Source organism: Eucyclogobius newberryi, unplaced genomic scaffold (genome assembly GCF_026437365.1).
Source record: "Eucyclogobius newberryi isolate DKJ021-1_F unplaced genomic scaffold, fEucNew1.0.hap1 SCAF_196, whole genome shotgun sequence".
Lineage (NCBI taxonomy): Eukaryota > Metazoa > Chordata > Actinopteri > Gobiiformes > Gobiidae > Eucyclogobius > Eucyclogobius newberryi.
Genome location: NW_027315830.1, coordinates 125,001 through 140,350, shown reverse-complemented (window position 1 = coordinate 140,350; position 15,350 = coordinate 125,001). Strand labels below are relative to the sequence as shown.

At 35.7% G+C, this 15,350-nt stretch overlaps 1 protein-coding gene across 1 annotated transcript in view; it reads right to left on the bottom strand.

The window, feature by feature from the left end:
* Positions 1–15,350, bottom strand: part of LOC140366855 (collagen alpha-1(XII) chain-like) — a gene marked incomplete at its 5' end in the record, with an annotated part of 154,156 nt that overhangs the window by 19,048 nt on the left and 119,758 nt on the right. Inside the window, 3 exons of the mRNA XM_072453040.1 lie at positions 1,339–1,468; positions 3,766–3,905; positions 14,353–14,482. Of these exons, the coding sequence (XP_072309141.1) occupies positions 1,339–1,468; positions 3,766–3,905; positions 14,353–14,482 (400 nt within the window). The remainder of the gene's footprint in view (positions 1–1,338; positions 1,469–3,765; positions 3,906–14,352; positions 14,483–15,350) is intronic.

Genomic DNA, 15,350 nt, shown 5'->3' with positions numbered 1-15,350 from the left:
GGACAGGGAGGAGCAGGGACAGGGAGGAGCAGGGACAGGGAGGAGCAGGGACAGGGAGGAGCAGGCACAAGGAGGAGCAGGGACAGGGAGGAGCAGGGACAGGGAGGAGCAGGGACAGAGAGGAGCAGGGACAGGGAGGAGCAGGGACAGGGAGGAGCAGGGACAGGGAGGAGCAGGGTCAGAGAGGAGCAGGGAGAGGGAGAAGCAGGGACAGAGGAGGAGCAGGGACAGGGAGAAGCAGGGACAGGGAGGAGCAGGGACAGGGAGGAGCAGGGACAGAGAGGAGCAGGGACAGGGAGGAGCAGGGACAGAGAGGAGCAGGGACAGGGAGGAGCAGGGACAGAGGAGTAGGGACAGGGAGGAGCAGGGACAGGGAGGAGCAGGGACAGGGAGGAGCAGGGTCAGAGAGGAGCAGGGACAGGGAGGAGCAGGGACAGGGAGGAGCAGGGTCAGAGAGGAGCAGGCACAAGGAGGAGCAGGGACAGGGAGGAGCAGGGACAGGGAGGAGCAGGGACAGAGAGGAGCAGGGACAGGGAGGAGCAGGGACAGAGGAGGAGCAGGGACAGGGAGGAGCAGGGACAGGGAGGAGCAGGGACAGAGAGGAGCAGGGACAGAGAGGAGCAGGGACAGAGAGGAGCACGGACAGGGAGGAGCAGGGACAGAGAGGAGCAGGGACAGGGAGGAGCAGGGACAGGGAGGAGCAGGGACAGGGAGGAGCAGGGACAGAGGAGTAGGGACAGGGAGAAGCAGGGACAGGGAGGAGCAGGGACAGAGAGGAGCAGGGACAGGGAGAAGCAGGGACAGGGAGAAGCAGGGACAGGGAGGAGCAGGGACAGAGGAGGAGCAGGGACAGGGAGGAGCAGGGACAGGGAGGAGCAGGGACAGAGAGGAGCAGGGACAGGGAGGAGCAGGGACAGGCAGGAGCAGGGACAGGGAGGAGCAGGGACAGAGGAGTAGGGACAGGGAGAAGCAGGGACAGGGAGAAGCAGGGACAGGGAGAAGCAGGGACAGGGAGGAGCAGGGACAGAGGAGGAGCAGGGACAGGGAGGAGCAGGGACAGGGAGGAGCAGGGACACGGAGGAGCAGGGACACGGAGGAGCAGGGACAGAGGAGCAGGGACACGGAGGAGCAGGGACAGAGGAGTAGGGACAGAGGAGTAGGGACAGTGAGAAAATCTGTTTCTCTCTCTGTTTCACTCTGTTTGTCTCTGTTTTTGTCTCTGTTTGTCTCTCTGTTTCACTCCTTTTCTCTCTCTATCCTCAATTTTGAATGTGTTTATCAGCTTCACCTTTGGCTCCGCCTCCTGAGGGAAGTGTCTGGGGAGGTGGCAGTACTCACTTGTCTTCCCGTTGTCAGAGGCTGGTTTTCCCTCCAGGTCGGAGTAAACTGGGACCAGAGTGACTCTGTAGGACGTGTCTGGGCTCAGCTCCCTCAGGACGGTCGAGGTGGTGAGGCCCGACACGCTCATCTGCAACGACACAGCAGGGTTCAGAGCCCACCACAGCAGGGTTCAGAGCCCCACCACAGCAGGGTCCAGAGCCCACCACAGCAGGGTTCAGAGCCCCACCACAGCAGGGTTCAGAGCCCACCACAGCAGGGTCCAGAGCCCACCACAGCAGGGTTCAGAGCCCACCACAGCAGGGTTCAGAGCCCACCACAGCAGGGTTCAGAGCCCCACCACAGCAGGGTTCAGAGCCCACCACAGCAGGGTCCAGAGCCCACCACAGCAGGGTTCAGAGCCCACCACAGCAGGGTTCAGAGCCCACCACAGCAGGGTTCAGAGCCCACCACAGCAGGGTTCAGAGCCCACCACAGCAGGGTTCAGAGCCCCACCACAGCAGGGTTCAGAGCCCACCACAGCAGGGTCCAGAGCCCACCACAGCAGGGTTCAGAGCCCACCACAGCAGGGTTCAGAGCCCACCACAGCAGGGTTCAGAGCCCCACCACAGCAGGGTTCAGAGCCCACCACAGCAGGGTCCAGAGCCCACCACAGCAGGGTTCAGAGCCCACCACAGCAGGGTTCAGAGCCCACCACAGCAGGGTTCAGAGCCCACCACAGCAGGGTTCAGAGCCCACCACAGCAGGGTCCAGAGCCCACCACAGCAGGGTCTCTAAGAGTCCAAGAGTCTCTAAAAGCACAGTAGGAGGTGGAGTCCTGTCCATGTTAAAGAGGCCGACACAGTCTCTTCATTTAAGTCCAGGCTTAAACGTTCCTCTTTGAAATGACTTATGTTCAAGCCAGTTAGGAACAGAAACATAATCCCACAGTTTCAGCTCCGCTGCCCTAGCAGCAACTCTGGGGGAAGTATGGCAGTTTGAGCTCTGTCCTCTGATAAACACTTATTCTATCAAACTACATTTCATATTTGAGTTCTCCTGAGTCTGTCACATGTTTCTCTCCTTCTTCCTCTCAGAGCTTCTGTTTCAGACTCTGCTGATCATGACCTGGAGATCCAGATGCTCTTCATCCGCCTGAGGATCCCAAAGAGGTTTTGTAGATTTTGCTGTAGAAGGAGGAGCCAAGGACAGGGGGCGCTCTAAGGACAGGGGCTCTCTAAGGACAGAGGGCGCTCTAAGGACAGGGGGCGCTCTGAGGACAGGGGGCGCTATGAGGACAGGGGGCGCTCTAAGGACAGAGGGCGCTCTAAGGACAGGGGGCGCTCTGAGGACAGGGGGCGCTATGAGGACAGGGGGCGCTCTAAGGACAGAGGGCGCTCTAAGGACAGGGGGCGCTCTGAGGACAGGGGGCGCTATGAGGACAGGGGGCGCTCTAAGGACAAGGGGGCGCTCTAAGGACAGAGGGCGCTCTAAGGACAGGGGGCGCTCTGAGGACAGGGGGCGCTATGAGGACAGGGGGCGCTCTAAGGACAAGGGGGCGCTCTAAGGACAGAGGGCGCTCTAAGGACAGGGGGCGCTCTGAGGACAGGGGGCGCTATGAGGACAGGGGGCGCTCTAAGGACAAGGGGGCGCTCTAAGGACAGAGGGCGCTCTAAGGACAGGGGGCGCTCTGAGGACAGGGGGCGCTATGAGGACAGGGGGCGCTCTAAGGACAAGGGGGCGCTCTAAGGACAGAGGGCGCTCTAAGGACAGGGGGCGCTCTGAGGACAGGGGGCGCTATGAGGACAGGGGGCGCTCTAAGGACAGGGGGCGCTCTAAGGACAGGGGGCTCTCTAAGGACAGAGGGCGCTCTAAGGACAGGGGGCGCTCTGAGGACAGGGGGCGCTATGAGGACAGGGGGCGCTCTAAGGACAAGGGGGCGCTCTAAGGACAGGGGGAGGCCCTAAGGACAGGGGGAGGCTCTAAGGACAGGGGGAGGCCCTAAGGACAGGGGGAGGCTCTAAGGACAGGGGGAGGCTCTAAGGACAGGTGGAGGCTCTAAGGACAGGTGGAGGCTCTAAGGACAGGTGGAGGCTCTAAGGACAGGGGGCGCTCTAAGGACAGGGGGCTCTCTAAGGACAGAGGGCGCTCTAAGGACAGGGGGCGCTCTGAGGACAGGGGGCGCTATGAGGACAGGGGGCGCTCTAAGGACAAGGGGGCGCTCTAAGGACAGGGGGAGGCTCTGAGGACAGGGGGCGCTCTAAGGACAGGGGGAGGCCCTAAGGACAGGTGGAGGCTCTAAGGACAGGGGGAGGCCCTAAGGACAGGGGGAGGCTCTAAGGACAGGTGGAGGCTCTAAGGACAGGGGGAAGCTCTAAGGACAGTCTTGTCTGGAAACCAAAAGAAGAATGTGATAAACAGTATTTAGTAAAGTATTTAGAGAAGTACCATCTTCTCCTGTCCTCCGGCGGCCGGCTCGTACAGGACCTTGTACTGTCTCACGTCTCCCTCGGCTCGATCCCACTGCACTCGGAGAGAGCTGAAGGTCGGGTCAGTCACCTTCAGGTTCTTTACTGCCCCCAGAGGCACTGCGCAGAAGTACAACAGCACAAGTGTGTTTTATCAGAGTTAACAATAAATATTATATATGTATATGTACAATGTTGTATTGTTGTATTGTTGTAATGTTGTATTGTTGTAATGTTGTAATGTTGTATTGTTGTAATGTTGTAATGTTGTAATGTTGTATTGTTGTAATGTTGTCATGTTGTCATGTTGTATTGTTGTATTGTTGTAATGTTGTAATGTTGTATTGTCGTAATGTCGTAATGTCGTAATGTCGTCAAGTTGTCATGTTGTCATGTTGTATTGTTGTATTGTTGTAATGTTGGATTGTTGTAATGTTGTAATGTTGTATTGTTGTATTGTTGTAATGTTGTAATGTTGTATTGTTGTAATGTTGTAATGTTGTAATGTTGTAATGTTGTAATGTTGTATTGTTGTATTGTTGTAATGTTGTAATGTTGTGTTGTATTGTTGTAATGTTGTATTGTTGTAATGTTGTAATGTTGTAATGTTGTAATGTTGTAATGTTGTAATGTTGTATTGTTGTAATGTTGTAATGTTGTAATGTTGTAATGCTGTAATGTTGTATTGTTTTAATGTTGTATTGTTGTAATGTTGTAATGTTGTAATGTTGTAATGTTGTATTGTTGTAATGTTGTATTGTTGTAATGTTGTATTGTTGTAATGTTGTAATGTTGTATTGTTGTAATGTTGTATTGTTATAATGTTGTATTGTTGTAATGTTGTATTGTTGTAATGTTGTAATGTTGTATTGTTGTAATGTTGTATTGTTGTAATGTTGTATTGTTGTAATGTTGTATTGTTGTATTGTTGTAATGTTGTATTGTTGTAATGTTGTAATGTTGTAATGTTGTAATGTTGTATTGTTGTAATGTTGTAATGTTGTAATGTTGTAATGTTGTATTGTTGTAATGTTGTAATGTTGTATTGTTGTAATGTTGTATTGTTGTAATGTTGTATTATTGTATTATTGTATTGTTGTAATGTTGTAATGTTGTAATGTTGTAATGTTGTAATGTTGTATTGTTGTAATGTTGTATTGTTGTAATGTTGTATTGTTGTATTGTTGTATTGTTGTAATGTTGTATTGTTGTAATGTTGTAATGTTGTAATGTTGTAATGTTTTAATGTTGTATTGTTGTAATGTTGTATTGTTGTATTGTTGTAATGTTGTAATGTTGTATTGTTGTATTGTTGTAATGTTGTATTGTTGTAATGTTGTAATGTTGTAATGTTGTAATGTTGTAATGTTGTATTGTTGTAATGTTGTATTGTTGTAATGTTGTATTGTTGTAATGTTGTATTGTTGTAATGTTGTATTGTTGTAATGTTGTAATGTTGTAATGTTGTATTGTTGTAATGTTGTATTGTTGTAATGTTGTATTGTTGTAATGTTGTATTGTTGTAATGTTGTAATGTTGTAATGTTGTATTGTTGTAATGTTGTATTGTTGTAATGTTGTAATGTTGTATTGTTGTAATGTTGTATTGTTGTAATGTTGTAATGTTGCAATGTTGTATTGTTGTAATGTTGTATTGTTGTAATGTTGTAATGTTGTATTGTTGTATTGTTGTAATGTTGTAATGTTGTAATGTTGTATTGTTGTAATGTTGTATTGTTGTAATGTTGTAATGTTGTAATGTTGTAATGTTGCAATGTTGTATTGTTGTAATGTTGTATTGTTGTAATGTTGTAATGTTGTATTGTTGTAATGTTGTATTGTTGTAATGTTGTAATGTTGTAATGTTGTAATGTTGCAATGTTGTAATGTTGTAATGTTGTAATGTTGCAATGTTGTATTGTTGTAATGTTGTAATGTTGTAATGTTGTAATGTTGTAATGTTGCAATGTTGTATTGTTGTAATGTTGTAATGTTGTAATGTTGTATTGTTGTAATGTTGTATTGTTGTAATGTTGTAATGTTGTAATGTTGCAATGTTGTATTGTTGTAATGTTGTAATGTTGTAATGTTGTATTGTTGTAATGTTGTATTGTTGTAATGTTGTAATGTTGTAATGTTGTAATGTTGCAATGTTGTATTGTTGTAATGTTGTAATGTTGTAATGTTGCTATGTTGTATTGTTGTAATGTTGTAATGTTGTAATGTTGTATTGTTGTAATGTTGTATTGTTGTAATGTTGTAATGTTGTAATGTTGTAATGTTGTAATGTTGTATTGTTGTAATGTTGTATTGTTGTAATGTTGTAATGTTGTAATGTTGTATTGTTGTAATGTTGTAATGTTGTATTGTTGTAATGTTGTATTGTTGTAATGTTGTATTGTTGTATTGTTGTAATGTTGTAATGTTGTAATGTTGTAATGTTGTAATGTTGTATTGTTGTAATGTTGTATTGTTGTAATGTTGTATTGTTGTAATGTTGTATTGTTGTAATGTTGTATTGTTGTAATGTTGTAATGTTGTATTGTTGTAATGTTGTATTGTTGTAATGTTGTAATGTTGTAATGTTGTATTGTTGTAATGTTGTAATGTTGTATTGTTGTAATGTTGTATTGTTGTAATGTTGTAATGTTGTATTGTTGTAATGTTGTATTGTTGTAATGTTGTAATGTTGTATTGTTGTAATGTTGTATTGTTGTAATGTTGTATTGTTGTAATGTTGTAATGTTGTATTGTTGAAATGTTGTATTGTTGTAATGTTGTATTGTTGTAATGTTGTATTGTTGTATTGTTGTAATGTTGTAATGTTGTAATGTTGTAATGTTGTAATGTTGTAATGTTGCAATGTTGCAATGTTGTAATGTTGCAATGTTGTATTGGTGTAATGTTGTATTGTTGTAATGTTGTAATGTTGTAATGTTGTATTGTTGTAATGTTGTAATGTTGTAATGTTGCTATGTTGTATTGTTGTAATGTTGTAATGTTGTAATGTTGTATTGTTGTAATGTTGTATTGTTGTAATGTTGTAATGTTGTAATGTTGTATTGTTGTAATGTTGTATTGTTGTAATGTTGTAATGTTGTATTGTTGTAATGTTGTAATGTTGTATTGTTGTAATGTTGTATTGTTGTAATGTTGTAATGTTGTAATGTTGTATTGTTGTAATGTTGTATTGTTGTAATGTTGTAATGTTGTATTGTTGTAATGTTGTATTGTTGTAATGTTGTAATGTTGTAATGTTGTATTGTTGTAATGTTGTAATGTTGTATTGTTGTAATGTTGTATTGTTGTAATGTTGTATTGTTGTAATGTTGTAATGTTGTATTGTTGTAATGTTGTATTGTTGTAATGTTGTAATGTTGTAATGTTGTATTGTTGTAATGTTGTAATGTTGTATTGTTGTAATGTTGTATTGTTGTAATGTTGTATTGTTGTATTGTTGTAATGTTGTAATGTTGTAATGTTGTAATGTTGTAATGTTGTAATGTTGCAATGTTGTATTGGTGTAATGTTGTATTGTTGTATTGTTGTAATGTTGTAATGTTGTAATGTTGTAATGTTGTAATGTTGTAATGTTGTAATATTGTATTGTTGTAATGTTGTAATGTTGTAATGTTGCTATGTTGTATTGTTGTAATGTTGTAATGTTGTAATGTTGTATTGTTGTAATGTTGTATTGTTGTAATGTTGTAATGTTGTAATGTTGTATTGTTGTAATGTTGTATTGTTGTAATGTTGTAATGTTGTATTGTTGTAATGTTGTATTGTTGTAATGTTGTAATGTTGTAATGTTGTAATGTTGTAATGTTGTATTGTTGTAATGTTGTATTGTTGTAATGTTGTATTGTTGTATTGTTGTAATGTTGTAATGTTGTAATGTTGTAATGTTGTAATGTTGTATTGTTGTAATGTTGTAATGTTGTAATGTTGTATTGTTGTAATGTTGTATTGTTGTAATGTTGTATTGTTGTATTGTTGTAATGTTGTAATGTTGTAATGTTGTATTGTTGTAATGTTGTAATGTTGTAATGTTGTAATGTTGTAATGTTGTAATGTTGCAAGGTTGCAATGTTGTAATGTTGCAATGTTGTATTGGTGTAATGTTGTATTGTTGTAATGTTGTAATGTTGTAATGTTGTAATGTTGTAATGTTGTATTGTTGTAATGTTGTATTGTTGTAATGTTGTAATGTTGTAATGTTGTAATGTTGTAATGTTGTAATGTTGTAATGTTGTATTGTTGTATTGTTGTAATGTTGTATTGTTGTAATGTTGTAATGTTGTATTGTTGTGATGTTGTGATGTTGTAATGTTGTAATGTTGTATTGTTGTAATGTTGTAATGTTGTATTGTTGTATTGTTGTATTGTTGTATTGTTGTAATGTTGTATTGTTGTAATGTTGTAATGTTGTAATGTTGTATTGTTGTAATGTAATGTTGTATTGTTGTAATGTTGTATTGTTGTAATGTTGTATTGTTGTAATGTTGTATTGTTGTAATGTTGTATTGTTGTAATGTTGTAATGTTGTATTGTTGTAATGTTGTAATGTTGTAATGTTGTAATGTTGTAATGTTGTAATGTTGTAATGTTGTAATGTTGTAATGTTGTATTGTTGTAATGTTGTAATGTTGTAATGTTGCTATGTTGTATTGTTGTAATGTTGTAATGTTGTAATGTTGTATTGTTGTAATGTTGTATTGTTGTAATGTTGTAATGTTGTAATGTTGTATTGTTGTAATGTTGTATTGTTGTAATGTTGTAATGTTGTATTGTTGTAATGTTGTATTGTTGTAATGTTGTAATGTTGTAATGTTGTAATGTTGTAATGTTGTATTGTTGTAATGTTGTATTGTTGTAATGTTGTATTGTTGTATTGTTGTAATGTTGTAATGTTGTAATGTTGTAATGTTGTAATGTTGTATTGTTGTAATGTTGTAATGTTGTAATGTTGTATTGTTGTAATGTTGTATTGTTGTAATGTTGTATTGTTGTATTGTTGTAATGTTGTAATGTTGTAAGGTTGTATTGTTGTAATGTTGTAATGTTGTAATGTTGTAATGTTGTAATGTTGTAATGTTGCAAGGTTGCAATGTTGTAATGTTGCAATGTTGTATTGGTGTAATGTTGTATTGTTGTAATGTTGTAATGTTGTAATGTTGTAATGTTGTAATGTTGTATTGTTGTAATGTTGTATTGTTGTAATGTTGTAATGTTGTAATGTTGTAATGTTGTAATGTTGTAATGTTGTAATGTTGTATTGTTGTATTGTTGTAATGTTGTATTGTTGTGATGTTGTAATGTTGTATTGTTGTGATGTTGTGATGTTGTAATGTTGTAATGTTGTATTGTTGTAATGTTGTAATGTTGTATTGTTGTATTGTTGTATTGTTGTATTGTTGTAATGTTGTATTGTTGTAATGTTGTAATGTTGTAATGTTGTATTGTTGTAATGTAATGTTGTATTGTTGTAATGTTGTATTGTTGTAATGTTGTATTGTTGTAATGTTGTATTGTTGTAATGTTGTATTGTTGTAATGTTGTAATGTTGTATTGTTGTAATGTTGTAATGTTGTAATGTTGTATTGTTGTAATGTTGTAATGTTGTATTGTTGTAATGTTGTAATGTTGTATTGTTGTAATGTTGTAATGTTGTATTGTTGTATTGTTGTAATGTTGTAATGTTGTAATGTTGTAATGTTGTAATGTTGTAATGTTGTATTGTTGTAATGTTGTATTGTTGTAATGTTGTATTGTTGTAATGTTGTAATGTTGTAATGTTGTATTGTTGTAATGTTGTATTGTTGTAATGTTGTATTGTTGTAATGTTGTATTGTTGTAATGTTGTAATGTTGTAATGTTGTAATGTTGTATTGTTGTAATGTTGTATTGTTGTAATGTTGTAATGTTGTATTGTTGTAATGTTGTATTGTTGTAATGTTGTAATGTTGCAATGTTGTATTGTTGTAATGTTGTATTGTTGTAATGTTGTAATGTTGTATTGTTGTATTGTTGTAATGTTGTAATGTTGTAATGTTGTATTGTTGTAATGTTGTATTGTTGTAATGTTGTAATGTTGTAATGTTGTAATGTTGCAATGTTGTATTGTTGTAATGTTGTATTGTTGTAATGTTGTAATGTTGTATTGTTGTAATGTTGTATTGTTGTATTGTTGTAATGTTGTAATGTTGTAATGTTGCAATGTTGCAATGTTGTAATGTTGTAATGTTGCAATGTTGTATTGTTGTAATGTTGTAATGTTGTAATGTTGTAATGTTGTAATGTTGTAATGTTGCAATGTTGTATTGTTGTAATGTTGTAATGTTGTAATGTTGTATTGTTGTAATGTTGTATTGTTGTAATGTTGTAATGTTGTAATGTTGCAATGTTGTATTGTTGTAATGTTGTAATGTTGTAATGTTGTATTGTTGTAATGTTGTATTGTTGTAATGTTGTAATGTTGTAATGTTGTAATGTTGCAATGTTGTATTGTTGTAATGTTGTAATGTTGTAATGTTGCTATGTTGTATTGTTGTAATGTTGTAATGTTGTAATGTTGTATTGTTGTAATGTTGTATTGTTGTAATGTTGTAATGTTGTAATGTTGTATTGTTGTAATGTTGTAATGTTGTAATGTTGTATTGTTGTAATGTTGTATTGTTGTAATGTTGTAATGTTGTAATGTTGTAATGTTGTATTGTTGTAATGTTGTAATGTTGTATTGTTGTAATGTTGTATTGTTGTAATGTTGTATTGTTGTATTGTTGTAATGTTGTAATGTTGTAATGTTGTAATGTTGCAATGTTGCAATGTTGTAATGTTGTATTGTTGTAATGTTGTATTGTTGTAATGTTGTATTGTTGTAATGTTGTATTGTTGTAATGTTGTATTGTTGTAATGTTGTAATGTTGTATTGTTGTAATGTTGTATTGTTGTAATGTTGTAATGTTGTAATGTTGTATTGTTGTAATGTTGTAATGTTGTATTGTTGTAATGTTGTATTGTTGTAATGTTGTAATGTTGTATTGTTGTAATGTTGTATTGTTGTAATGTTGTAATGTTGTATTGTTGTAATGTTGTATTGTTGTAATGTTGTATTGTTGTAATGTTGTAATGTTGTATTGTTGTAATGTTGTATTGTTGTAATGTTGTATTGTTGTAATGTTGTATTGTTGTATTGTTGTAATGTTGTAATGTTGTAATGTTGTAATGTTGTAATGTTGTAATGTTGCAATGTTGCAATGTTGTAATGTTGCAATGTTGTATTGGTGTAATGTTGTATTGTTGTAATGTTGTAATGTTGTAATGTTGTATTGTTGTAATGTTGTAATGTTGTAATGTTGCTATGTTGTATTGTTGTAATGTTGTAATGTTGTAATGTTGTATTGTTGTAATGTTGTATTGTTGTAATGTTGTAATGTTGTAATGTTGTATTGTTGTAATGTTGTATTGTTGTAATGTTGTAATGTTGTATTGTTGTAATGTTGTATTGTTGTAATGTTGTAATGTTGTAATGTTGTATTGTTGTAATGTTGTAATGTTGTATTGTTGTAATGTTGTATTGTTGTAATGTTGTATTGTTGTAATGTTGTAATGTTGTATTGTTGTAATGTTGTATTGTTGTAATGTTGTAATGTTGTAATGTTGTATTGTTGTAATGTTGTAATGTTGTATTGTTGTAATGTTGTATTGTTGTAATGTTGTATTGTTGTATTGTTGTAATGTTGTAATGTTGTAAGGTTGTAATGTTGTAATGTTGCAATGTTGTATTGGTGTAATGTTGTATTGTTGTAATGTTGTAATGTTGTAATGTTGTAATGTTGCAATGTTGTAATGTTGCAATGTTGTATTGGTGTAATGTTGTATTGTTGTAATGTTGTAATGTTGTAATGTTGTATTGTTGTAATGTTGTAATGTTGTAATGTTGCTATGTTGTATTGTTGTAATGTTGTAATGTTGTAATGTTGTATTGTTGTAATGTTGTATTGTTGTAATGTTGTAATGTTGTAATGTTGTATTGTTGTAATGTTGTATTGTTGTAATGTTGTAATGTTGTATTGTTGTAATGTTGTATTGTTGTAATGTTGTAATGTTGTAATGTTGTATTGTTGTAATGTTGTAATGTTGTATTGTTGTAATGTTGTATTGTTGTAATGTTGTATTGTTGTAATGTTGTAATGTTGTATTGTTGTAATGTTGTAATGTTGTATTGTTGTAATGTTGTAATGTTGTATTGTTGTAATGTTGTAATGTTGTATTGTTGTAATGTTGTATTGTTGTAATGTTGTATTGTTGTAATGTTGTATTGTTGTATTGTTGTAATGTTGTAATGTTGTAATGTTGTAATGTTGTAATGTTGTAATGTTGCAATGTTGTATTGGTGTAATGTTGTATTGTTGTATTGTTGTAATGTTGTAATGTTGTAATGTTGTAATGTTGTAATGTTGTAATGTTGTAATGTTGTATTGTTGTAATGTTGTAATGTTGTAATGTTGCTATGTTGTATTGTTGTAATGTTGTAATGTTGTAATGTTGTATTGTTGTAATGTTGTATTGTTGTAATGTTGTAATGTTGTAATGTTGTAATGTTGTATTGTTGTAATGTTGTATTGTTGTAATGTTGTAATGTTGTATTGTTGTAATGTTGTATTGTTGTAATGTTGTAATGTTGTAATGTTGTAATGTTGTAATGTTGTATTGTTGTAATGTTGTATTGTTGTAATGTTGTATTGTTGTATTGTTGTAATGTTGTAATGTTGTAATGTTGTAATGTTGTATTGTTGTAATGTTGTAATGTTGTAATGTTGTATTGTTGTAATGTTGTATTGTTGTAATGTTGTATTGTTGTATTGTTGTAATGTTGTAATGTTGTATTGTTGTAATGTTGTAATGTTGTATTGTTGTAATGTTGTATTGTTGTAATGTTGTATTGTTGTATTGTTGTAATGTTGTAATGTTGTAATGTTGTATTGTTGTAATGTTGCAATGTTGTATTGGTGTAATGTTGTATTGTTGTAATGTTGTAATGTTGTAATGTTGTAATGTTGCAATGTTGTAATGTTGCAATGTTGTATTGGTGTAATGTTGTATTGTTGTAATGTTGTAATGTTGTAATGTTGTATTGTTGTAATGTTGTAATGTTGTAATGTTGCTATGTTGTATTGTTGTAATGTTGTAATGTTGTAATGTTGTATTGTTGTAATGTTGTATTGTTGTAATGTTGTAATGTTGTAATGTTGTATTGTTGTAATGTTGTATTGTTGTAATGTTGTAATGTTGTATTGTTGTAATGTTGTATTGTTGTAATGTTGTAATGTTGTAATGTTGTATTGTTGTAATGTTGTAATGTTGTATTGTTGTAATGTTGTATTGTTGTAATGTTGTATTGTTGTAATGTTGTAATGTTGTATTGTTGTAATGTTGTAATGTTGTATTGTTGTAATGTTGTAATGTTGTATTGTTGTAATGTTGTAATGTTGTATTGTTGTAATGTTGTATTGTTGTAATGTTGTATTGTTGTAATGTTGTATTGTTGTATTGTTGTAATGTTGTAATGTTGTAATGTTGTAATGTTGTAATGTTGTAATGTTGCAATGTTGTATTGGTGTAATGTTGTATTGTTGTATTGTTGTAATGTTGTAATGTTGTAATGTTGTAATGTTGTAATGTTGTAATGTTGTAATGTTGTATTGTTGTAATGTTGTAATGTTGTAATGTTGCTATGTTGTATTGTTGTAATGTTGTAATGTTGTAATGTTGTATTGTTGTAATGTTGTATTGTTGTAATGTTGTAATGTTGTAATGTTGTATTGTTGTAATGTTGTATTGTTGTAATGTTGTAATGTTGTATTGTTGTAATGTTGTATTGTTGTAATGTTGTAATGTTGTAATGTTGTATTGTTGTAATGTTGTAATGTTGTAATGTTGTAATGTTGTAATGTTGTAATGTTGCAAGGTTGCAATGTTGTAATGTTGTAATGTTGTATTGTTGTAATGTTGTAATGTTGTAATGTTGTAATGTTGTAATGTTGTAATGTTGTATTGTTGTATTGTTGTAATGTTGTATTGTTGTAATGTTGTAATGTTGTATTGTTGTAATGTTGTGATGTTGTAATGTTGTAATGTTGTATTGTTGTAATGTTGTAATGTTGTATTGTTGTATTGTTGTATTGTTGTATTGTTGTAATGTTGTATTGTTGTAATGTTGTAATGTTGTAATGTTGTATTGTTGTAATGTTGTAATGTTGTATTGTTGTAATGTTGTATTGTTGTAATGTTGTATTGTTGTAATGTTGTATTGTTGTAATGTTGTATTGTTGTAATGTTGTAATGTTGTATTGTTGTAATGTTGTAATGTTGTAATGTTGTATTGTTGTAATGTTGTAATGTTGTATTGTTGTAATGTTGTAATGTTGTATTGTTGTAATGTTGTAATGTTGTATTGTTGTATTGTTGTAATGTTGTAATGTTGTAATGTTGTAATGTTGTATTGTTGTATTGTTGTAATGTTGTATTGTTGTATTGTTGTAATGTCGGTTGAAGGCAGGACTCACTGGTCTTGCCCTGCTCCTCTTGTCTGATCCCGTCCACATCGGGATAGACCGGGACCACGGCCACTTTGTACACCGTGTTGGACTCCAGCCCCTGCAGGACGGTGGTGGTAGTGCCACCCGAAACCTCCTCCTGGAAAACACAAGACAAGTGTCCAGTCAAAAGTGTCCAGTCAAAAGTGTCCAGTCAAAAGTGTTCAGTCAAAAGTGTCCAGTCAAAAGTGTCCAGTCAAAAGTGTTCAGTCAAAAGTGTTCAGTCAAAAGTGTTCAGTCAAAAGTGTTCAGTCAAAGTTCTCTGACACTAGGAGCGCTACTGTGGCTGTTTGTACCAAACTAAACAATTCTCCAGAAACAGTCGCCCACGACTTCAGGAGCTTCCAGACACAAAGAGGAGAAGAGATTTGTACAGATATCCCAGAATGCTCTCTGTTGCTGTGGACTAAAGGCTACTGCGATGCTATATCTGTATATTAGTGGTGTGCTCTGTATATTAGTGGTATACTCTGTATATTATTGGTATACTCTGTATATTAGGCATATACTCTGTATATTAGTGGTATACTCTGTATATTAGTGGTATACTCTGTATATTAGCCATACACTCTGTATATTAGGCGTATACTCTGTAAATTAGTCGTATTAGTGGTGCACTCTGTATATTAGTGGTATACTCTGTATATTAGGCGTATACTCTTTATATTAGACGTATACTCTGTATATTAGGTGTATACTCTTTATATTAGTGGTATACTCTGTATATTAGTGGTATACTCTGTATATTTGTGGTATACTCTGTATATTAGGCATATACTCTGTATATTAGGCGTATACTCTGTATATTAGTGGTATACTCTGTATATTAGTGGTATACTCTGTATATTAGGCATATACTCTGTATATTAGGCGTATACTCTGTATATTAGTGGTATACTCTGTATATTAGGCATATACTCTGTATATTAGGCATATACTCTGTATATTAGGCGTATACTCTGTAAAGT